At 40.2% G+C, this 24990-nt stretch overlaps 1 protein-coding gene across 1 annotated transcript; it reads right to left on the reverse strand.

The window, feature by feature from the left end:
- Positions 1 to 632: 632 nt before the first annotated feature.
- crb1 (crumbs cell polarity complex component 1) lies at positions 633 to 24001 on the reverse strand. Its single transcript, XM_066692505.1, has 13 exons — positions 23826 to 24001; positions 17296 to 17898; positions 15129 to 15324; positions 14828 to 14967; positions 14410 to 14589; positions 12347 to 13291; positions 11583 to 12133; positions 11084 to 11249; positions 10098 to 10995; positions 9318 to 9359; positions 7737 to 7865; positions 7109 to 7235; positions 633 to 2062 (listed from the first exon to the last, which is right to left on the reverse strand). The coding sequence occupies exons 1-13, from the start codon at positions 23902 to 23904 to the stop codon at positions 1844 to 1846; spliced, it is 4275 nt and encodes a 1424-aa protein (XP_066548602.1). The 5' UTR covers positions 23905 to 24001; the 3' UTR covers positions 633 to 1843.
- Positions 24002 to 24990: the final 989 nt, after the last annotated feature.

Genomic DNA, 24990 nt, shown 5'->3' on the forward strand with positions numbered 1-24990 from the left:
GTAGACATTGGTCCTGTAGGAAATGCTAAGCTTCCACTACAGACTTGCAGCTCAGCTGAACTGGGTCCACTGATACCAGATGACCTGCCCCCCTGCCAATATAAACCCACTACTTCAGACCACGTGCTGGGCTGCATCACACCAGCCTCTTGGGCATGAGTTCTCCTCTTCAAAACGAAAAACATTACAAGTCAGTAATAATGGTGGGAGCCAAGCACACCGTTCCCTGCGTTAACAGACCGAAAAGGATGTTCATTTTGCTCAACATGTTTTTTAATAAACAAGTTTTATCTTCCCTACATTTGATTGTCTGTTACTGCCACTGGAATTAAAGTGAGCTGCTATCTTGAATCTGACTCATGTAATGGCAGGGCACAGTTTAGTCTCCCAATGGGCACATGGTGAACTGACTCACTATAAGCTGCTGTACTAAGCATGTCTGGTGCCATCATAGCAGATATACAGGGCTCTGCCAGAGAACGTGGATGTGCTTTGCCATCATATTTTAATATACGTATTCAATTAACTTATTTTATTAGTTTTGGGTTCACAGGAAATCCTGTGAAATAAGGTTGAAAAGTTGGCACATGGAGTTTGTTTCCAGTCAATCGCAAGTCATAATTATTCGGCTAGTTTAAACAGACAGTTGCATGTTTTAATTCAGATGACTGGGAGGACAATTATCTGACGATGGAGGATTACAAAACTGGCGTAGCTCAGCAGTTGTCACGTACAATTACGCACAATTATGGTATATAGTTTCATTCGTTAAACAGAAAAAAATCCTTTACGGTGAAGAAAACACAGTAGCTGCCTGTAGCATTGAGGTAACTGCAAAATCATATCATGACCCATAAATGTTTCAATTCTCACTCCAGAGCAGAAAGGTTTTCATTGTGAAACCAGCATTTATAAAGTATATTAAAAAGGAGATTTTTTTGTTTTTCTATTATTTTAATATTATTTGATCAACCAAGTCCCAGATCTGTCAAAGGTGACCAAATTACCTTTTAAAAGGATCTTCATAACCGCTTCATTCATCGCATCTATATTGGACATCAAATGTATCTGCTAGGACTCTTACAAAGCACTGGTTTAGAGTTGTGTACCACAAACATTATTGCTAATCTTGCACAACAAAAATAAAATGGTTCTATAACCTCGTTGCTAACATGTCACCACATTTCACATCGATTGCATAACAAACTTTAAACGCAACACAAAATAAATTAAAGTACGTTGATATAAACACTAGCCTGACTCAGTTCCCCCTTGCTAGACAAGTAGAATAAAAGGGAACTTTTAAAGTACAATTTTAACAACATAAACCAACAATATTGTGCACAAGACAAAGACCAAAAGAAGTTAATTTTACCTTTGGAAAGCAGAGTGTACAGTGTTTACACCCCAGAAGATTGGTTCAGGATATATACATGTCTGCTTTGCTCTGTATTCAACGTCTTTTCTCGTGCTCTGTGCTTGTAGGTTTGGGCTGGGAGGCAAATCAACCCCATTCCAAATCAAGCACATGAGAAAAGTCGTTGTAAACACAGATTGAGAGAGATTGAAGCCTTGTAGTGTAATTATTTGTGAACTGTAAAACTGAAACTCCAAGATGCAGGAGTGTGATGATATCGAGGTTTCCAGGACCTTGCAAAGACGCTCTTTAAAAAACTTATCCCGTGCTCTCCCAGGTAGTAGGTGAATAAGTCATTGACAGATACAGTCAGTGCAGAGACGAGCGCCCATGGGTTTCAGTTCTGGATCGGGCTGTGAATCCCAGCTGAAGACGAGTGCACTCAACCCACCTTGGCATCTCACAGGGGCACGTGGGTTCAGAGGCTCATATCAGCCTTTCCATGGGAGGAGGCTGAACCATGTTCCACATCTCCACCCGGGATCCCTCCTTCTCCTGCCGGCTGGGGCTGTACGTCCCGTGGGTGGCCCTCTTGTTCATCGCCACGATAAACGCCATGGCGGCCAGGAACAGGGCGAGGAGCAGGGCCACCGACACCAAGCACACGGAGAGCAGGAGCTCAGAGGTCAGGCTGTCTGCCGTCAACTGGAAGGTGTCACAAAACCAGGCAGGATGAATATATTGAAACAGAAGGTAGGATACCAGACAGAAGGGCACAGTAAAATCAATTCAAATGTTAAACCTGATTCCAGGCCTTTCACAGCTGTAGAAAACCCACTCCTAACCTCCCAGCTGTGCCGTGTATTTCTACATGCGTGTGGACCGTGCTGCCTGAATGCAAATTACAGCAATAGTGAAATGGCAAGAGCAGTTGTAGATTTCAAGTTACACCACATCCCACGACTTTAGCTGAATTTAAAGGAAGAAATCTGCTCAACTATGACCAAACACACAAACCCAATCCTTTTGCCTACTGCTTCCATGCTTCTGTGATTCCCTCTATCGTCCTCCTACTTGCTTGAATGTACCTGGATTCATCTGATATCCCAAAGGCATTTCTCAAAGGAGACACGGACCCCCAGGACCACGGCGGCGTCTCATATGAGGCGTTCCACGGGAGGCAGCTTCATGGCGCTGCTCCCCGAGATCGCCGGAGGAGCGCTGCTCTCCAGGCTTCTGGGGTTGAACGATCCCTCCATCTGCCGCTTCTCCCGGATTTTGATAATCATAAAGGCTAACACGATTCCTATGGTAATGGCACCTCCAACGAGACAGGGAGCAAGAACAGCTGCTAAGTGCTGAGAGGTGTAAGTCTGTGAAGAACCAGTGATAGATGTCAGAAAGACCGCCTTTTTATTACTCCTGCATTTCCTAAAACAACTTTAATAATAATAAATAAATAGATAGATTCAGTGCTACTATAACATGTATTTAAATAATTACTATTCTAGTAGGCACCACAATATGCTGCGGGCACAAACAATTTCTTATGGCTGCCAATCAAATATCTGTCTCCATATATATATATATTAAATTATTGCTTAAGCACAATAACCTATATACAAAGAAAAATGCTTAGATTTTTGACCCTTAACAACTTTCAATCTTATCATACACTAATGTTTTATATCTAAAGTTAGTCTGATAAGCCTTAATATACTGAATATGGGACTTTTTGTTAGCACTTACATCTGTGGAAGTAACTTGGGCTGCAGTAGTTCCATTCTGTGCTGTTGAGAAATCGGTATTCATAAAACAGGTTTTTAATGGTATGTTTTTAACCATCTCAAAGATGTTAAGGGCAGCTTAGTATCGTTTCATTCGTGTATATACTCGTATTGATGTCTGTAAATGTATAAGGCAGGGAATTTTTTTTGATCAATTACTTTCACAACAGCTTTCCAGAATTCTAGAATTGTATAAATTATCTTCTAGAATCTAGATAGTATCTGTGGATCTCAAGACTTCAATACTACTCTTTGTACCCTTTTATTTTAGGTAGTGTGAGGATGCATCTTCAATCCTAAAGAGTGGAGTCAAGCTGACAATCTTTCTGACAGGGTTGAGGGGTGCCAACCCCTAATGACACTGCAGCACACGGGGGTCTCAATATTCAATCAATCAATCAATCAATCACCAGGGCACTCATTAATACTCTAGTGTTTGATTATTTATTTTGCATCTCTTTCAGAGTAATATAAACTTGTTTGCAGAAGAAGGACAACCAAGAACAACAAAGCTGAGGTATTTCTTGTGATATTTTGGACGTCAGCAATTGTTCCTATTTTTTTATATATATATATCTATATCTAAAATGATATCTGCCTGTACTTCTATAAATACACATTATCAGAACATTTATCAGGCTATTCTATTTCGAAAAAGTCTGAATTTCCAATATTGTTAATGCATGACTTATACACACGTAATAATAAAATAAGTGATTACCTTCCAGTAATAAGAAGTGGAGATTCAAAATCATACACCTCAGCCACGGCATCCTGGAGCTGCTCGCTTCCCCCGGTTTGAAAGACAGTAGCTGAGACAGACTGAAGCCATGCATGCCCCTTAAATGCCACTGATTGTGCTGAATCACTGGTTAGGAGGAGCGTGCCTGCTTTGGTTTTGCTGGTTAAGCATTATTTCCATATTTCTATTTGAGCACAGACACATTCCTGGCACACAGGGCTCCAGTTTCATATTTCAGACACACCTTAGTGTCCCGGGCGTTCTGTCTCCTAACCCCCCCATGCTATCACCTTCTAGCTCGAAGTACAACAGACACACACAGACATAAGACATTATTCTTCAACTTCTCAATATGTGTGAGAGACATGTGCACAACAAAGCAACCCCTGTCTGTTATGGGGCAACCACTACATGAGCTGTCCCGACACTGTGAGGTCATTATCTTCTGAGGCTTCTTACATCATGGCCTGTAATTACAAGACAACGTGAAGCAACTGTCTGTGGTGTCTTCTCTATTTAGATGAAGTGTGTCCTTCTGTTCTTTCATCTACACCTGCACAGGGACTCTAACTCCACTTTGTAAAGATAGCGTGAATAGGGAAACGATCCCAAAACCCCCCCGAGGCTCAGCTTTTGGAAGCCATGTCAAGGCAGTTTTAAACCCATGCATATTTCTTGCACCCTGCTTCCATCAACAAATTGCTGTTTTTAATGATAGAATTAAGCGTTTACAAAGCAACTATTTTGCCATGCCATGCTGTGACACACTAAAGATAATGATACCTCGCAGTAAAAAAGAAACACCTGCCGTCAGAAAGCATTTCTCCCAGAAACAGGAGTTAATCTCGCAATTAAAGCCATTATGTCAGGAGTCAGAGGCAGCGCTAATTTATTCTTCATCAGTCAAGTTCAGCCTGTTTCCTCATGCCACAGATCTAGCTATTATGTGAGTGAAGCGACTCTGATTTGCATACGCATTTGCAATTCCGTTCTTGCTTTTACCAGCGGTGTTACATTTTAAACAGAAATGCATATGGTTCGTTTTTAATTTATAAAGACAATACATGCCATGTAACCATGTAAAAATGTATGATCCCAGTTTCTTTATTCTTAGTAGCACATGAGGTTTGAGCTGGTAGATATGTGATTAACATAAAAACCTCCAATCAATTAGTCCTTTTGTTTACACGTACCATAATCCATGTGTGGTACCGCTATTCAAGCTTTTCTCAAGGTGGCATTGAAATAAATATCAAGCACAGATCCGTCGTGCCAAAACAACCAATCTGCCATGTATATGGATATAACAAAATGCAATCTTACTCGAGGAAGACATTTTAAGAAGCTTCTAGTTGACTTCACTTACGTAACCTTGCAGGGCTCTTACTATCGATATTATGGAAAGAATCCACATTTTTTAAATTGTATTATTATTATTTAGTTGTTTTTCTTGCTGAGTGGGATTACAAAAACAGCTGATCAGACATTTTGAACACAGGTTCTTCATATAGGCTTACGGGCTTTAGTGTACATGCCTTTAATTTCACAGAGGTGCCCTTGAAAATGACACTTATTTCTCACAGAAGCCACATGTTTATCAGCGTCCAGAAAACTGGACACGTATCTGTCATGCAATCTGATGCTGCTTATGCCAGCCCTGTATGTCAAGTGTTGGGATGTGGGTTTGCTGACAGAAAGGAAAAATGATTGAATGTGGGAAAAAAAGACAGGAACAAAAGGACAGGAACAATGTTTATTCGATGACCAACACTGATAAAGTAGTACAATGACACGGTTCACAGACAAGACAGGCAACAGAAAGGAAAATAAAAGAAAAGAGCATTTTCCCTGTTGGGAGTGGAATCTGCTCTGTACATATAAATGAAAGGTGTGGAAACAGAGGGAATGTAGATGTTTATGTAGACAAACAAAGGAATGTGAGAGAGGGTATTTTCTTTATCTTTAAATCAGTATAACACATGTGACCCTGATAGGCATATTCATTAAACGTGTAATTGGTGTGTGTGAGCATGGTAATTAATGTAACTGCCAAGCGGAGTTTCAGATTCTGGCTTGCATATTCTCCCCCTCCTGTTCTGTAACACAGATTGCTCAGATTATCAAACATTGCTCCCACAAGGAAATATTCATAGTGTCCCAGATGGTACTTTACATGCAGCTTTGACATTTTCAGTCTTTTTTTTTTTCCACTGTTATACTTTGCCATAGTTTCAGGCGCTCATCTGTAAAAGCATATTTACAGAATACATTTTAGGGATGTATTCTATGGTCGCCAACTTGTTTATAATATTAACATACAATCCCCCAAATCTACACAGAGCTTTACATCTCACCATTGCTGTTTCCTGCATTCAAATCAATAATAAAGCACTGGTCCACAGATATACTTCAGCATTTGATATAGTAGTAAAACAACTGTAAAATGTGCTATAAAATAAGTCTAAAATGGAAACTTTGATGTTATGAACCACATCTTCTATGTAAAATGTGTCATGGACTGTTTTCAAAATGCTTATCACCTTAATAAAAACTGTAATATAAAAATATTATAATGTGATATAGTGTAAGGCACAGAAGAGTCTCTTGTATCACTTTTGTCTTTTAAATAGTTCTACTTTATGTTAGAGATGCTATGTATATTATTGCATTGGTGTAAAGTAACTTTTTATACAGAAAAGTATCACTATTTGATTATAATTATTTTCCATGATAAGGTAAATACTATATAAAAAAGTATTTATAGTAAGTATGTAACTTTGAAAATAGATACTTCTCTGTAAATAAAAACAGCTGTCTGTAAAGTAATTAAGCATAGTCTAAACTAATAATACTTATAAATCTTCACAGCTCAATTGACAGACATTCATAGAGACTCGAAAACTTCAATTCTGTCTTTCTAGTTATAATATAAACAGCCCTGCACTCGTGGTTAAATAATGTCTCCTGTACACATCTCTCCATCCTCACTGATGTCAGTTCTCAGAAATCTATTCGCTCAGACACAAGAGGGCCTTATTTTTAAGTTTGTTTGTTTGTTTGTTTATATCCATCCACAGGACGGACGCCCCCCCCTGGCCCTCACTCGTCCACCTCCCCCCACTCCACCTCTGGATCGTCCTCCAGGTGCAGAATGAGGTACGAGAGCAGCTGGAAGAGGTTCTGCCACAGCAGCATAGACACGAAAAAGGAAATGTCGCTTACGTCCACCTCGCAGTGCTCCCCGGCGAAGCTCACGTCGCAGATGCACTGGTACTTGTTCAGCATGTTGCGGCAGAAGCCCCCGTTCAGGCAGGGGTCGGAGCGGCACTCGTCGATGTCCATTTCACACCTGGGACACGGGGAGACGACACGGCACTGTCACAGCCCTGCCTCTGGCGCCCGGCCTCATCGCGTGGCTGATTGTTTTCACACGATTATTCTAGGCGGTTCGGGTTGATAATTTGAGTGTCGCCTCGGTGAATAAAGTAGATTAGGATTCGGGGACGTGTCACGGCTGCATCTACGCCAGAAAGGTGTATTGTATGGAGCGTGTTAATAAGCAACTCAAACACCTTTATATTTTTTTTTTTAGTATTGACCTACTTACTTTTCATGTAAAGGTCCAACTACAATGAGGTTTATGATTTGAAGCAATTGAATTACAGATTAAGTATTTTTTGTTATCGACCACTGTTGAGATGTCCATCCATAACTTATATCTTCATTATATCACATTACTCAGTAAGTCTGGGCATGGCAAACTGCTGTTAAGTACCTAGAAACAACTCTAATACGATGAATACAACTGTTGCTTCAGAGGACAGAGCAGGGAGATGTGGGAAATTCTCACCAGTCACCGGAAAACCCTGGCAAGCAACGGCACATCCTGCCCGCGCCAGATTCGGAGCAGTTTCCTCCATTGAAGCAGGTGAAGTTCTTCTTGTCGTCGACACAGACCGTCTTTGGTAGCTTTGGGAATCTGAAACATTACACAGCTGCATCTTAAACATGTGTAAGAAGTCATAGTTACAGTCACTGAGTACAAATATAACTGTGCTGGTTTTGGTGAGTATAATAGACTTACAAATAGACACTGATCGTGATTTGGTCCCACACCTTGGAAGCTACTATTGACTAATTAGTCATCAGCTTCTTCATGTAACACATGATTAGCACAATCTCTAATTACTCTAAGTGGGCCATCAGCCGAGTCTGGTGTTTCTCTACAGTGACAGGTTAGCTTCAGTGGAGGGTTTTTTCTCTGGGAGATCCGATCAAAGCAAACCAACATGTTAATATAGATCGTTCTTCTCCAGGGTTAAATGAGGTTAAAGGACAACCAACAACGTATACACTGCTCTGAGCACCACCTTTTCTATGAAGAGAATGTAATATTATCTGTAGTACTTAACAATGTCATTCCTTTCACCCGAAAAACTTCCTGTTTCACTGATGGTTTAAAACGCAATTCCATCTGGACAAAATGCATATATTTAATCTTTTAACAGTGTGGAAAGGAGGGCGACATGATTCACGATAACGGGGATAGAAAGGTGGGTCTCAGTGGGGAGAGATAATGTTCAATCAGCTACAATGTTTTAATTGAAAGGCTAGAAGTGTCAGTTTGGCCACGAACAGATGCCGATCACAGTGTGTCCGTGCCAAGCTGTGCTCTGGGCCTTGTGATATCAGTACCGCAGGTTCAGAAACAAAGGAAAAGTCTGGAATGGCAATCCGATTGTCGCGGGGACAGAAAGTCATGAAGCGGTGAACCATGGTGCTGTTAGTACCATGCTGGATCAGTTGGGCTTCCCAGCAGAATATATATATTTTTTCTAGCCTTCAATAAATATATTAGGAAGAAGAAAGGTTTGAATATGGAACACACATTCTTACCGCAGGAAAAGGTGCTTCGGGCAAAGGATACATACTGTGAGGGATAGATGTGAAAAGATATGAACCAAGAATTGTGTTTTTAAAATGGTTTAGACAGTACCCTGCAAGAAAAGCATGTGAAGGCACGGTTTCTATTGGTCTCACTACTGAGAGTAGCTGCCATGGTGGTGCTAATTCGAGAACAAGCTAAAATGTGAGAAATTTACAGGCAACTTCTTCTCCAATTAGAAATCAATCTCAAAGATAAAAAGACAAAAAGTGATGTCCGGAAGGGTACTGAAACACAACACACAACGTCATTGCCTTAATCGACAACAATTCTATTAAGGCAAAGAGTTGAATGATGAAGGAGCAAAGAGGGAAATGGTGATATACATACGGGTGAACATATGACAGAAACACATTGTAAGTGCCTGATATATGTATACATTGAGACTCGAGCTAAAGAATGTCCTTTCCTTTAGTGGAATCTGAAAATATAAGTCAATGTGGATTTTAGTTGATATATCTAACAATAACTGAAGATGTAACTTACCGAAATTTGGGAAGATACCAGGAAAACTTTTCAATATCCACACTTAAGAAGAAAAAGAAGGAAAAAGATGTATATGTATTTTAATATAGCTTGTTAATTTTTGTTAATATATGCCGCTATGTAAGTCCTCCAGGCATACTTGCAGTTTCACAGGAAAAAATCTAAGGTATCTGAGTACAGGATTTCTAAATAGTTTTAACAGTGAAAACATGACAAACCAGTTTCCTATATTTACTTGTGAAAATAATAGGTATATTTACATACAGAGGAAAAATAATATTAATTTCTCTAAAATGTATAAATTTATTTATTTTCTTTTGTTCAAAATGTAGTTATCATTGCTGACCTGAAGGATAGAAATCGTGTTTTAGGGACGGTACAATGTAATCCAAATCACAAAACACAGAATTAGAGAGAAATACTCAAGATGTCCACATACTTAAGCACAGTGAGCGTAAACTGACATCAGTGCCCTTTTGGCATCACAATCCTGCTACAATTATTCCTATCTACAATGAGGGAAATAAAATCTCTTTATAGAAACTATAAAATGTCTAATAAATACTGGCTGTAAAAAGCACTTTGGGTAGTAATTAAGTAACAAAACTGGAAACTCAGAATCGTTTCTCCACAGCTTTTAAAAAAAAAGAGAGCTCCGTAACTAACATTTTGAAAAGGAATAGTTCTGTGAATAGTAAGTGCAGTTTGTGTCATCTTTGGTATAATGCACAGAGCAAGAAAAGTGCCTCGTTTACAAAGTGGTTTAATTGTGATACTTACTCACACCGGGGGCCTGTCATGTTCTCAGGACACAGACAGGAATATCTGTTGATGCCATCCAGGCAGGTGGCTCCTCTCCCACACTTGTGATTTGCACATTCGTCTATCTCCAGTTCGCAGCTTCTCCCGGTGTAGCCGGGGTGACAGTCACACTCGTAAGATGAAGTCTTATGGGAGCAATTTCCATGGATACAGGGGTTGGATGCGCAGTTATCAATATTAATTTCACACCTCGGACCAGTCCAGCCGGGGGAACATGTGCAATTAAAGAGATTGAAAAGATCCTCGCAGCGGCCTCCGTTCAGGCAAGGCTCGACCGCGCAGACGTCCGCTCCCGCACAGCCAATTAGAGCCGGCTCCGCGGACGTTTTAATGAACTGCTCCTCTTGATATCTCGGGAGGTGCGTCTCGGAGTTTCCAAAGTGTGGCAATGAAATGCCACCGATCTCCACTGTGCTTAAGCACCCGGTAAAGTTGCCGGGGCCCAAACCCCCCAGAAGAATATCCGTTCCCTCCCTGAGGAAGTTCAAATTCCCAGTTACAACATTCGTGGTCGTTAGCTGTTCCTCGTTGTCTACCACCATGACCCATTTCGACAGCTGAGACGTGGGGGTCATCATAGAAAGCATCACTTTATGCCACCTGCCATCACTCACTGGTGTTTGGCTCCTAATTCTGGATGTGAGGAAACTGTTGCCGCTCCGTAACTCAAAGAGCAAGTGTGAGTCGTGGATGGAGACGGTAACGAATTCGGGGCCCTTTCCCGAATGGAGCACACCGGCTTCGCGATTTCTTGTCCGGAAGCTGAAGGTGATGTTGACGAGATCGCCGGAAATTTTCCCATTGCCCTCGTAGTGCAGAACGCCGCTGTCATCGTGGAAGGTTGCATTGGAAACACCTGAACACAGATATAAGACAGTTTAAAGTCAGCCTTGGATTCCTTTCCATGGGATTCTTCTCAATTGGGTCATTGTTAATGGACTTACACTCGAACCCTCTCGGGCGGGGCTGGCAGACGGCGGCGGCCGGGCAGGGGGCGAGTTCACACCACTGGACCTGCTCGCACGTCCTCCCCGCCGTGCTGGTGGGGCAGGTGCACGTGAAGTCGTCCCACATGGAGTAGCACACCCCCCCATTCTGGCACGGGTTGTCCTGAGCAGGAAACAGAGCTGTTTATTATGGGATTGGGAGTGTCTGACAGCTAGCAGCCGCAGAGTTGACCTACTGAAGGACTGACGTAAAAGGTTTAATTACTGAAGGCTCCTGTTTAGTTCTTCTACTGACAATGATGCAAACCGTTAAAGGAGCATTTATGGAACACAATTCTATGACTAGTTTATTATTTAGATGGAAATGCATCCAATAAGATTAACGTGTAAAGGAAATACATTTTTTAACTCAAAGGATTGAAACTGGCCTTGTTTCTCTCAAGTTCAAATGAAAAATGTAATCATAGTTGCTGGGGAAAGCCCTATGCTGACTTACACTGCAGCTGTCGTCTCCAGCACAGCCGCGCGTCACGTTCACAAGGCTTCTTCGGCTGTATGACATCACAGGGGTGCCGATGGGGTAGAACTCCAGTCGTTTGGTGTTGATCCTTAAGTCCTGAATGCAGCCTTTGAAATAACCCCCGAGAGAGACGGCCGTCATTCTATCTGACAAGCCACCGACATAGGCAACATCCCCCGTCTGGACCCTTACGGTGCGGATGGAGGTGTGGTTCAGCCTCTGGGCGGACTGATACAGCGCCATGTGTCCTGGCCGTATCTCCACACTCAGTAGATGGAAGTGGCCGTCGCTAACGAAGCGATCTCCCGAGAGGATCTCCAAGCGATGGACCTGCACTTGGACTTTTCCATCTTCCAACCAGACCCTGAGGTAGTGTCCCGTGCGGTTTGTCAAAAGCAGAAGCAGTCCGGTTCGTCTGCGGGTTCGAACAAACATCGAAACGGTGACGTTCTGTCCGGGACTGTCGTCGACCGTGAAGAGAGCATATCCCTCTGAGTTGTCTTTTCCAAATCTGGCTGTAACATATTCTGTGGAGGACATGAAGAATATTAAAACATCATATTTAAAAAATAGTAATATATGTTTAATATATATAACTTGAGCCTTATTCTCTTATGGGGTTTTACTCGTTGGTAACTGATACTATAGTTAGCAACACTTGTGCGCCTTCGGTTAAGCTGTGCAACGATATTGTTAAGGTTAACCTCCAGAATACCTTCATTACTTCAGTCATATCTTACCATCTGAGCAGTTTTGTCCTTCATAAGGCCTGTGGCACTCGCAGTAGTAGCTCTGCCACAGGTTGACGCAGCGGCCTCGGTTCTGGCAGGGACCGGCCACACAGCGGTCCTCGTTACTGCATCCCGGACTGACGTTCACACCTGACACACTGGACCAGTTGGCCGGGATGATCAGCTGGGAATCTACGTACACGTCTCGCAGACAGCCGATGAAGTACGGTTGGGTGTGGAAGGCGTCGGTGCTCTCAGACCAATTCCCCTCCTCTCTGAGCCCCCCGATGAAGACGTCGAGGAATGCATATTCGAGCTGGCCGTTCAGAATCGCAAGGGCAACCTTCGCCTGGCACTCGCTGAGACAGGAGTCATCCAGGAGGGCGATCCCAAACGTCCTCCTTCCCAGGGTGGTCTCCACGGCATGCCACGCCCCGTCGGTGACGTTGTGAGGCAGCTCCAGAGCAGAACTCAGCTCGTTGGTCTTCTGCAGCGTCAAGAGCAAGTGGCCCGAGACCAGCTCCAGCTTGAGGACGATGTCTTCATTCCCCCGGTGAAACAGAACGGCGTTTGGCAGCACCGTTCTGAAACTCAGGGTGACGTTCAAGAGCGTGTCCTCCGTCTTGAGGGGCGTCTCGGTGTGGAAGTATCCGCTCACCTCGAAGGAGAAGGTGGTGGACATCCGACACCTCGAGCCCGCGTAACCGTTTGGACACAGACAGCTGTATTCATGCCGACCGTTTCGGAGCAAGGGAGCGCACGTGCCTCCGTTTTCGCAGTTGTGATTTTCGCAGCCCACGAGGGCCTCCGAGCAGTTCTGCCCCCCGTACAGAAATCCCCCTGTGCTTTTTTGTAAACAGTGGCAAATGTAACCCCCATCAGTGTTTTCACAAATGCCGCCATTTTGACAGGGACTCGCATCACATTCGTTGACATCGTCTTGACACAGAATGCCTAGAAGAGACGCAGAAAGCATTTAAATTCTTTGTAGCTACTGTATATAAGAATATGCAGACTTTTTGTATAACATATTTGTTTAAAATGAAATAATGGACAGACAGAATAAAAGTATGTCAATGGGAAGGGAAGTCCAAAATATTGAATATTAGGGCAGCACAGGTGCATAGTATGAGCGTAGTGTGTACAAATGTACACATTGCCCTAATGTTGGAGAGTTTGTTCTGCTATAACTTATTAGACAGAATTAAATCCCACTGGCAGTACAACAGCATTAAAGGTTTAAGAGATTAGCTCCAATGTGCTGCTCCCACCGTCACACTAGAAAAGATTTTACAAGCAAGGGATTAACACTATTTGAAACTGTACTGCTTTTGAAGGCATCCAAATAAATACTTTGCCTACTTAATTAAGGTTCGCTTGTACCGCAAACTATTGATATCATGTGCAGTGAAAGAAAACAGAGAGAATAAACACTTCAGATTAACGCTGCAAGTACAATTTTTACTATGACATCTGTAAGCCTTAATACCAATATAAAAGTGTTAAAGTGTTCAAAAAGAACATATTCACTAATAAATATTAGGAGGTATGAAGTTTAAGTATTTTTAAAACAGATTTCCTCTTTCCACAATACAATACCTGTGCCTGCAGTAATCGAGAAAAGGATGACGGCCCAAGCTGTAATCATCATCGCGTTCGAACAGCGTGTGCTGATTACGAAGCATATATTCCTTAAGGCATATCGTTAAAGCGTTGGATTGAATATAATCTCACGAACAGGCCGGCCATCCCCGTGGACAGCCTCCACCGTCTTCCCACATGCGCTCAGGCACAGAGCGACAGCCGACTGACCAGAGCTACACTTCCTCCAAGACAGATCAGCGGGCTTAGCGTAATACACCTTAAACTTCTTAAAGAGTGTCTGCCTGCCATTTTTAGAAGTAAACGCTAAATTCTCCAGGAAGTTAAATTCAGACTGATGTGACAGATAGAAAGATAGATTGATCTATCTGTTTCTCTATCGTCGATTTGCCGTCCAGATTTGTGCTCGCCTACCCACGTGATGAACCGGTTTTTATTCTGTGGTTTAGCCTTGCGTTATTATGTTTTACCTTTAAATCCTTGTGGGCATCGGCAGACGAATCCAGAAGCTCGCTGGTAGTCGAACCACACAGGAAGTTCAGGGATGGTCCCGTACAGTTCTTGCCGGGACAGCTCCAAACACTGCCCAGCCTGACAGGGGTTGCTGCTGCATTCGTCTATGTCCTCCTCACAGTCCTTCCCCAGGAATCCTGCACACGTAAGACAAAACACAAAAGTACAAATACAAAGTAAGAGGTGATCGGATATAGTGGTGCCATTTGGGCAGAAGTTGAAATATTGTATGAGCAAGAACCGTGTTTTAGTTTTCCACTAATGTAAATAAGAGTGTGAGATTTTCCTGGATTGGCAACAGGGACATTAAACACACAGCATAGATTTTTCTGATCTTAGAAAGGAGGAAAAAATCACAAAGATAGGCTTGTGTACCTGGCCAGCAGCTGCACGTGTAGCTTCCATTGCGCTCTTCACACGTGCCGTTGTGCAGACAGGGCTGGCACATGCAGGGTGGGACGGGAGTCTCACAGTGTCGGCCCATGAAGCCAGATGTGGAACAATCACAGCTGTAACTAACATCGGGGATTTTAAGTTTAGTACTTTCACTCAGTAAAGGATTCACACTGTATTCAGGTTACGCTTTCATAGCAAGTATTTTAAGATCATTAATAATGGCCATAATAATAAACAGGAAATGGAAGGAACTTGCGGTGCTTGGATCTAATAATCATACCCATTGACAGCATCGACACAGCGCGCTCCATTGTGGCACGGCTGACTCCGGCACTCGTCTGTGTTGACTTCACACAGGTCTCCCTCGAAACCTGGAGCACACGTGCAGGAGTAACCGTTCAGGTAGTCACGACAGCTGGCACCGTTGAAGCACGGCTCCGATTGACATTCATCAATTTGCAGCTCACAGCTGGTCCCTGGGAAATGAAACAAATTGCATGTATTAGTGGCATCCTAGGCTCTTATCTGGGCTCAGATTGAAATTGTAGGAACGTGTCAGTGAAAAGGGAGGTGTGTGTGTATTAAACATTATTATTTTTGGGCCGATACCATCATATGTTGCTTTTCTTTTATGGAAGAACTTTTTTTAAATATACTTCATGCATTTGGTATTAAAGCAGGGAAAACTTTGGGTATTCAATGTATACATGTATTTGAACTTATAAATATAACATATAAATATATTTGTGTCTCAATTTTGTCCAGTCACTTCATAATTCTGACCAAAACACCAGCCCTAAAAAGGTAACAAGATCTGTACTTGGAAAAATAAGGAAGACAAAAAGCTTGAGTTGGGGTCTGTAAGCAAGTTGTGTGGCACTAGACCCGAAAACGAATTTATTTATTCAATTTATAACACACTTCATACTCTTTCAGTGGCTCCGTGTTTATGCTTCCCATGCTCATAACTGAGACTGTTTGGAAAATGTAATCAAAGCAAAGGTAGGGATTATAATAATGACCATATGGTTTTATTTCCAGAGCAGGGTATTTTATTCCACTAACTGAGTGCGGTATTGAAAGCGCAGAAACATATGTCAATGTTTTTCATGTTCAACACAGCTTCGCAATGCGCTGCAACATATGCTTCAAGGGACAGGTATCTTTGGTGAGCTGCACTACCTATTCATCCTGCTTTTTACAACATTTGTAGAAATGTCTCTGCATTGCCATTATGGTAATTTTCTCCTTTTGTAAAAACACATCACAGGTCTGGAATTATAAACCTCGGTATGAAACAGATATGCTCGAGGTGTGGGTGTTGTACCGGGGATATACCACTAGGTGGAGCCATCACACACTGCTATGAGACACGCAACTGTGTAGCCCCTGCTGTTTCTACGCAGTAGTGCAGGTTTTGATATTTTTATATATATATATAGTGTGCTGTTCTATTCTTTTTAATGCTAATAAATAAATAAATTTATATCGGAATTTATAATAGAATACAAATGTATAAAGGATTTTGTGTCTGTGTCTTAGCTGTCAGCATCATTAAGATCGATAACTGTAAACCTAATAATGATACTGCAAAATCATTACAGAAACATTACAAAATTTACAGTGGATTCCCCCCCACCCCACATTATTTTTGTATTGTATTATTCTATATTTGTTCATATAACTGTGGACAAAAGTGAAGAAACAAACAAACAAGTAAGTATATAAATTAATGCAATATGACGGCAATTAATTAGTTCTATTGTTTAATATTTGGGAAATTGTCAAATAATTTAATGTCCTGATGCTGGTACAAACCTAATTGTTCTTACTGGTAGGAAGACCTTTAATTAGGATTAATTATTTAGCAGTACTTGATACTGTCTATGAACACATTTTCAATTATCAACAGGTGGAGCTGCTAAATATTCATTTGGTCGCCATTAAACTATATTTATACAATACTGTCACACAGAGAGGAATCTGTTGCATTTGACAAGGCCTCAGGGATGTGGGAGAAGCTGCGATGTTTTTCTTCAAACTAACATCCGGAATAAAACTGGCAAAAAAGCAAGACGCCCTAAGGGTAACAAAATCGTATTCATATTTCAATATTGTATTCGTGTGTCAATCTCTATTCAAAGCACCCGTTCTCTTCTTTCCGCCTGCAAATGAAAATATACCAAATGTATTAAATGCTCCTTGTTGACTTGCATGTTCAACACAACAGTCCTTCATCTGATAATGACATGTATCTGAAGCCTACAAAATGAACTCTGCATTTGAAAATAAAAAACTGAATAAAGAAGCCTTAAAATGGCCAAAACTTTATGGGAAAGAAGAATCACAGAGCGTGTTCTTGGCCATAATCCTCAGCATTTGAAGTGTAAACTCTGACAATGAGATGGATAACAACTTCAACACAACACCACCCTCAATCTACTCACCTGTGTAACCTGGCACGCACAGGCAGACGTACTTCCCGATTTTATTCAGACAGGTTGCTCCATTCTGGCAGGGCTGAGAAGCGCATTCGTTCACTTCGATCTCGCAGTGCTTGCCCTGGAAACCTGGCACGCAGTAGCAGGAGTAGCCGTCGATCCTGTCCCTGCACACGGCTCTGTTCTGGCAGGGGTTTGAGGCACATTCGTTCACGTCGACCTCACAGTGCGCGCCTCTGAAACCTTCCCTGCAGATGCATCTGTAATCGGCAACGTCCTCCGGAGCAGCTCTGTGCTGGCAGTGCGTCTCATTCTCACAAAGGCTGTTGGCACATTGCTGTATGTAAGCTGCACACAGTTCTCCGGGAAAGCTGGGCGGACATTGACAGACGAGGTGGCTGGAGTTCTCCGCAGTGTTCATGCACTTGGTGTCGATTTGGCAGCCGCTTACGTGACAGAGGTGGCTGGAGTTTTCACAGCTCTGTTCCAAAGGGCTGACCAATACGGACGGACAATAGCAGATATAGTCAGTGGATTTTTCTTCACACGTGGCATCGTTCTGGCATGGATCAGACAGGCAGCTGGAAAAGGCCTCCGAAGAAAGGCCACCTGAAGGGTTTAATAACAGTAATCACAAGTTTTATCCAACTTTCTAAGAAACAATAGTTTTTACACATACAGGGTGAATGATATCCCAAAAATATAAAAGTAAAATAATGGCAATAAATATAATTGGTGTCAAACACTGAACTCCTTGATGACACTGTTGTTGATCACATTTGTCCCTCAAGATAAATAAGGATAACCTGAAAAATGTCAACTGATTAATCCAAATTAAATAAATAAATAAATAAAGTGGTTTGACCAATAATTTGAAAAGCAATTAAAGCTGCAAACTGAAATAAACAAATATGGAATCCATGATAAGCATTTATTTAAAAAGAAATACAAATCAAGACTACAGAAAAAAACACCACCACTTATAAAACACTATACTACAATTTACTACTGAAAACATCACTAAGGGTATACACGAAGAAGTGTCTGCTATTTCTTCTGTCAATATAAAAGGGAGAAAGGGAAATATTTTCCTTTGCCCCATCATGTATATCATTAAAATGTATAATGTATAACAGATTCACAAAATGTATACAAATGTAATTTAATCATCATCAACAGCAGCCAATATCTTGGCACAGAATATTGTGTGTTTATATATATATATATATATATATATATATATATATATATATATATATATATATACACACACACACACACACACACAGACGGGTGACAAATTAAAGGACAAACCTGAATGAGTGGAGGAACATAACGAATGCAGATGCCTCTAAACAGGAGTACTGCATGACACCATTAAGCAATTAACATCCTATCATGCTCTGTGGCATGTATACAAATGCTGAGCAGGCCCAGTTGATCTCGATTTTGGATCAAGATGGCAACAGGAAAGGATCTAAGTGACTGTGAAAGAGGGGTCATTATTGGGGCACGAATGGCAGGAGCTTCAGTCACACAGACGCTCAACTGGCTCGTGTTCTGGACAAGTGGGTGAGTGCATGTGTGGGACACCAAGAGAACGGGACAGGCCTGACTGCTGGACCCCTACAGTGAGTGGTGACACATTTCTCTCCTGATGGTAGTAGTCTCTTCCAGGATGACAATGCCCCCATCCACAGGGCACAAGGGTCACTGAATGGTGTGATGAGTATGAAAATTATGTGAATCATATGCTATGGCCTTCACAATCACCAGATCTCAACCCAATTGAACACCTATGGGAGATTCTGGACCGACGTGTTAGACAGCGCTCTCCACCACCATCATCAAAACCCCAAATGAAGGAATATCTTTTGGAAGAATGGTGTTCATCCCTCCAGTAGAGTCCAGAGACGCGTAGAATCTGTGTCAAGAGCATTGAAGCTGTTCTGGCAGCTCGTGGTGCCCACCTCACTGAGACACTTTATATGGGTTTTTCCTTTCATTTGTCACCCGCCTGTATGTACTATATAGGCCATATATATATATATATATATATGACGGTGCTGCTAAACTTCAGCATTTCTAAAAGCATCAGATTGCATCGTCATGGAAACCATCTGCCCGCTCTCCTGTCTGAATTCGCCACATTGCCATGGTGATCCGGGCACACACAAGTCAGTGATTTAAAGCATTCACGATTTTTTTTCTTTCTATTCAGACAACCCTGCGTTTCCTTAATCAGGGTGATGAATGCTGAAAGCAGTACCTAATGATGTGTGGTTTAAAATATGATTTTATCTCTACAAACAAGGACACCAGAGCATAACCAGAGAAACACATTTGACTTTCAAAATATGTTATGATCCTGCTTCAACTGTGAATAAAATAAAATAAAAAATACTATTTTGTGGACAAAATATAGAATCCACGAGTGGTCATTATTTTCACTTCAATATTATTTTGATAATGATAATTATGATTATTGTATTTTGTATGTTTTTGTTTTGGACAGGCTCAGGTTATGCTAAGGGCATTTGGCATTGTTTCATTTTTCTGTCTATTGTTTGGATACGCCAGCTATTTTTAATTAAGCGTTTTGCTGCAGTTTCATATTTACAGTCTATTGTCAAATTGCAATTTAATTGTAATCTCTAAAAATGGTTGAATGCAATGTTATTTTTTGCTACAGTTCAGTCATGGTTTTCATATCAGTTGCTGTTTTTGGCTTGATTCTTCAAATGATTCTTAAACTGAACTTTTAAAAATAATGATATTGAACAGTATAATCTACAGTCCGCTTACTGACCATTACGATTTAGACCAATCACACTAAATCCATAACATCTGAAGTCTGAAATGATCTGCATGTTATCATTCTTGAAACATATTGAAGCTTTACCAGCAAATATCGATTTTCTGCTCTAGCTATATATATATATATATATATATATATATATATATATATAAAGACAGTGTTCAGTCTAAAGGAAGAGGAATTTGCACAACACAGAAGAATTTGTCCTTCTCCTCACGATGAGACAGGCATATTGAGATCCATCTGGAAGGTCTTTCACAATGCTACAGATCTCCCTCATGTATCACTCTTGAAATGTTACCCTTACATTCCTGGGGAACAGTGAAAACCTGATACGTAGCTGTAAGGTCACTAAACTCATCCTGATCCATCAAACTCCATAATTAAAACAGTTTTTTTTCACGCCTGGTAATTTGATCCTGTAATACTGTGATATATTCTGTAATATATCCTATAACTGCAGAATATCTGTACTTCTGTGCTTCTGTAATGTTTGAAACAATTAACAATAGTTTGGAATAATTACATGTTTTTTTATAACGATGAAGAATAGTCATCGTTAATAAAAAGAATAAACACACATAAAGATTTGTATTCCCTGTGTCCTATATTGACAATAGTTTTTTACTGGGAAAATTAGATAGTTAAAGTTGAGTTTTTTAATATACTATGTATCCCTTCTACTGTTTGACTTTTTGACTGTGACCTGCTGATATAATGTTACACTCACTGAATATTTCAAGTTACATCATATCTGTGATAATCTTCTCAGAGTGTCTGACTGTCAGTGTGAGTACAGGGCAGGGACCTCAGGAGGCAGGATCTCAGATCGCATCAAAGACAAGCCAATCTTAATACAGCAGCAGAATTCCTACAGCTTTAACACGGAGAGCAGAACCAATTGCAACAGATTATCAAAAAAGCCGTGTAATAGCTGGTATGCGCATGACAGAAGAAAGAAGAGAAATAAGGCAAACTGCCTCCTGAAGTTCTTAATATACAGAATATATAATATGACGTGATATTGAATATATTTAATATGTGTTTAATATATCTACATTCACAGCAGCATTTTGGCCAGTGCAGACAATGGGTTCACAGCAGTTTAACAGCAGAATAGTCCAAAACAATAATAATGAACAGAAAACATATTACACAGATTATGTTTATTTATTTGACTGATTCATGTCTGTTGCAATGCATAGGAAAACAATATATTAAAAGCCCCCAAAATACCTATCCTTAACAAAATATAGTATCACACTACAAACAAACCAGAATTTTGCAAAAAGTACAAAACGTGCAAATTTAATCTGATCTTTTTCATATCTTCATTGATTTGTCACTTCAAAATTGTGCATTTGCTTCCTGAATAATTGGGAAGTCATTTTAAAGCAAAAGAGCTTTGGAAAACATTGCAACTGTAATTCAGGTGGAAATGAATAAAAACCTTTTCAATCTGCTGTAATATAAGCAGATGCATTGCAGTTTATAACGCAATTTTAGTCTAGCCTTTTCCAACCTTTCATGTATTCTCTGATAATTAATGAACCCTATACTACTAATATCACATAGAGTTCTTTTAATTACCACTAATGCAAAAAAAGTAAAGAGACGCATACAATTATACATAATAAAAAAGTCTAGATATTGCAGTTTGGGGAAATGCCTCCTTTCAAATTAACATAAAATGCAGAGCTTTTTATATTATAAAATCTGTAATTACACAAGTGTTAACAAAACCTTTAATTTATGTAATATTACATTATTTTCAGACTATTTCTAAACTAATTTTAACCAAACAAAACTGTGCTCCATTCAAGCTTTGAAATGAAAATATCATAACTGAAATAACCACATCAAGATGTACTAAAATGGGGGCCAATGTTCGTCTGCATTCAATTTCTTATTATCATGATGTTCCTTTTTATAATACAAGGGTTTATATTGTAGCTCCATATATTTTGAGAATATTCGGATTATATATATATATATATTTGTATTACTGAATTGAAATAAAACAAGGTTACAGACAACATTCTATTAATGCTCTTTAAGACAAGGCCTCAAGATTTTCACAAGAGCAGATTAAGAGCGTCTAGACCTCGTCTCAGCTAAACTTGGTCAGAGCTGGTTTTCAGAACCCTTTGAAGCCCTCTGAACCCCCTGTCTCTGTAGGGGGTTGGGTGCACACGGGTGCAGATATCTAACCATATGTCACATGGAGGGAACATGTATGAACCATCTCTATTGTCCAGAATATAACTTGTTGCGCTTTTGGGGAGTTCGACAACAAGCACTGCAGATGTATCTTAATGTAATACGTCAAATAATGAATACACTCAAATAACTCGAATCACAGGAGAAACATTTTTGCTGTAACCATTATCAATAAAGGTTAATGTAAATGACAAATGCCCTAGATATAAAACATATTTTGAATTGCATATACTGTCAGTAAATAGGCACATCTGAACAATTTATAAGAATAGATGTCATTTTAAATTCCAACAAACCATACATTTCTCAAATATATAAAATGGCATACACATTATTTTACCCTTGATGTAGTCAAAACAAAACTGTAGCCAACTAACGGGCTGGGTTTCTCCAGTCCGCAGATTTCTTTATGATGCAAATGAAAACTATGGTTCTTTTGTGCAAACACTCTATTCTTCACATAAAAGCCCTTTTTACTTGTCCATATGGACATTGTCATGCTTTGTTGTGCGATGGATGTTCACATTAGTGAGTTTGTTTTCAGAGTGATAACAGAAATACATTCTTTGTCAGAAGCAATTTGTCAGAAGGAGTTTTATAGAATCACAGGAGAATTGGAGTATAATATCAAAAAGAGAACAATTAGATGTAGTATGTGTTTCTTTTTTTCTGATTCGGACAATACAATACCAAACTGTTAAAACTGCTCAGAATACAGTTCTCAACATACAATGATTTCTGTTGCCCCTCAAACAGATTTCCATTTTGTTTTCATAATCCTTTATCATTCACTATACACAATAGTCAAGCACTACTTTCTGCACTTATTACTGTTGATTTGCCTAAACTCGGTTGATGGTAACAGAAGGTGACCCAGATTGAAGAAAGCTATACCATGAGAATGATGTTAAGTCCCTTTTTTTTGAATGGCAGCTGCAGTCTAGGCTCTGGCTTATTGATATTCAGATTAAGCATTTTCAAATCGCACACACAAAACACATCCTCTACCACTAGAGATGCAATCAACCTGTCAGATCAACTGAAGCATGTTGGCTTGAACGCACACTGCTTTGAACACCAATCAGTGGCCCATTTGCTATAGTTTATTGATAGGAGATTGATATTTAATCATGAATGCCATGATATAGAATACTACTAACACTAGTCAACAACTTGCCTCATCAATTAAGAAATTTGCACTGAAATAGGTTTAGGTTAAATACACAATTCAACATGCTCTGTAACCTAAAATTTGAATTACAGCTGAGTGTCAAATCTGAATTAATCAAAATGATACAATATGATGTACAAAAAAAGTATTTTTATCAACAAAAAATACAAATAAAGGCTAAAATATTTTATAATAGCAACAGGACCCTTTTGAAAAACCACTCAAATGCAAATTAACCATGTAGCAGCCAATATCCATACTTCCAAGTGAATGCAAACACTTCCACAACTGTCCGACACCACCAGCCGCAGATAGAAAGACACTTACTTGTTATCCAGAGGAGGAGGAGAAGAGGCACACAGATGATGCCTGTTAACTTTAATCTGCAAGATTTGGAGAAAGCCATATTTATTATGAGAAGTCATCCTGTATACTGCATGCTGGGCATGTTGGGGCTGCGCTCGTGGCTTTTATAGCATCAGGTACCGGCAGCGTGTGCCCTAGACACAGAATCCTCACAATGCCATCTGTGGGCTTACTGTGGGCTCTTTCAGCACTGCACCAATAGGCTCCCACTTCACAGCTCTGGTGTCTATTAAGACTACTATTGAGGGCTTTGGCAATCGCTGAACAATGAAACAGATTTCTGAGGCTAAATGGAATGGATTAACAATCATTTGACTTAAACGTCAAACGTAAACTGTTCACGATAGTGGCTTTATTTTATACCAAAGAAAGTGTAAGTAGCATTAAGCTTCTTAAAGATAAGATGTGTATAAAGGTGTGTTGAATTGGGAGAACAATTATATTTGTAAGTATTTATCCTATTTCAGTATAATTTAACTTCAAACAAACTTATAATGTTTTTATTTTTGTAGAAATATATGAGAAAAATGTAGTAATCATTTCCATTTACAGAAGGTCTCACTGTCTTTAAATGTATTGCATGTACTGTGCATTATAGCATTGCCAATCATTTGAATGTGGGAAAACCTAAAAGTCAGAATCATTGGAAAAAATACAGACTTCATGACACTGCAGAAGTAACAGAATCAATTAATAAATTGCATTCTGATTTCAAATTTCAATTGATAGGCGCAGTGACAACCCAAGCTGCAAACCTCAGTAACCACTACTCATCAGCTGTAGCCAGAAACATAAAAAGTAACACATTCTAGTAAGCGGCTATTTAGTTAATTGCGTTGATGCCAATTTCAATATCACTACTTAAATAAATAAATAAATAGAATAACTAATGTATTGTTTTTTCATAGTTTCCGTACATTAGAAACAAAATCCTGGTTCAGTTTTTTACAAACAGCAAAACATATGTGCCTTCAAAGATAGCACGACCCTTTTGGTTGGTCTTTGAGAAGGAGCAGCAATTACAGGTCTGTGTCTGTCTGCTTGCAGAGATAGGGGTTTCTTCTTTTTTTCAATGAAGTACGAAATGGAAGAATGATCCCAGCTCAAAGCATTGTGTCGTGTCTTC

Source organism: Amia ocellicauda, chromosome 19 (genome assembly GCF_036373705.1).
Source record: "Amia ocellicauda isolate fAmiCal2 chromosome 19, fAmiCal2.hap1, whole genome shotgun sequence".
In the NCBI taxonomy this organism is placed as follows: Eukaryota; Metazoa; Chordata; class Actinopteri; order Amiiformes; family Amiidae; genus Amia; species Amia ocellicauda.

Coding starts and splice junctions, on each gene's coding strand:
- crb1 (XM_066692505.1), bottom strand. CDS start 23,904: ATGGCTTTCTCCAAATCTTGCAGATTAAAGTTAACAGGCATCATCTGT. Junction 12,134..12,346: donor AGGACAAAACTGCTCAGATG/GTAAGATATGAC, acceptor TGTCCTCCACAG/AATATGTTACAGCCAGATTT. Junction 9,360..10,097: donor ATGACAGGCCCCCGGTGTGA/GTAAGTATCACA, acceptor TTTCTTCTTAAG/TGTGGATATTGAAAAGTTTT.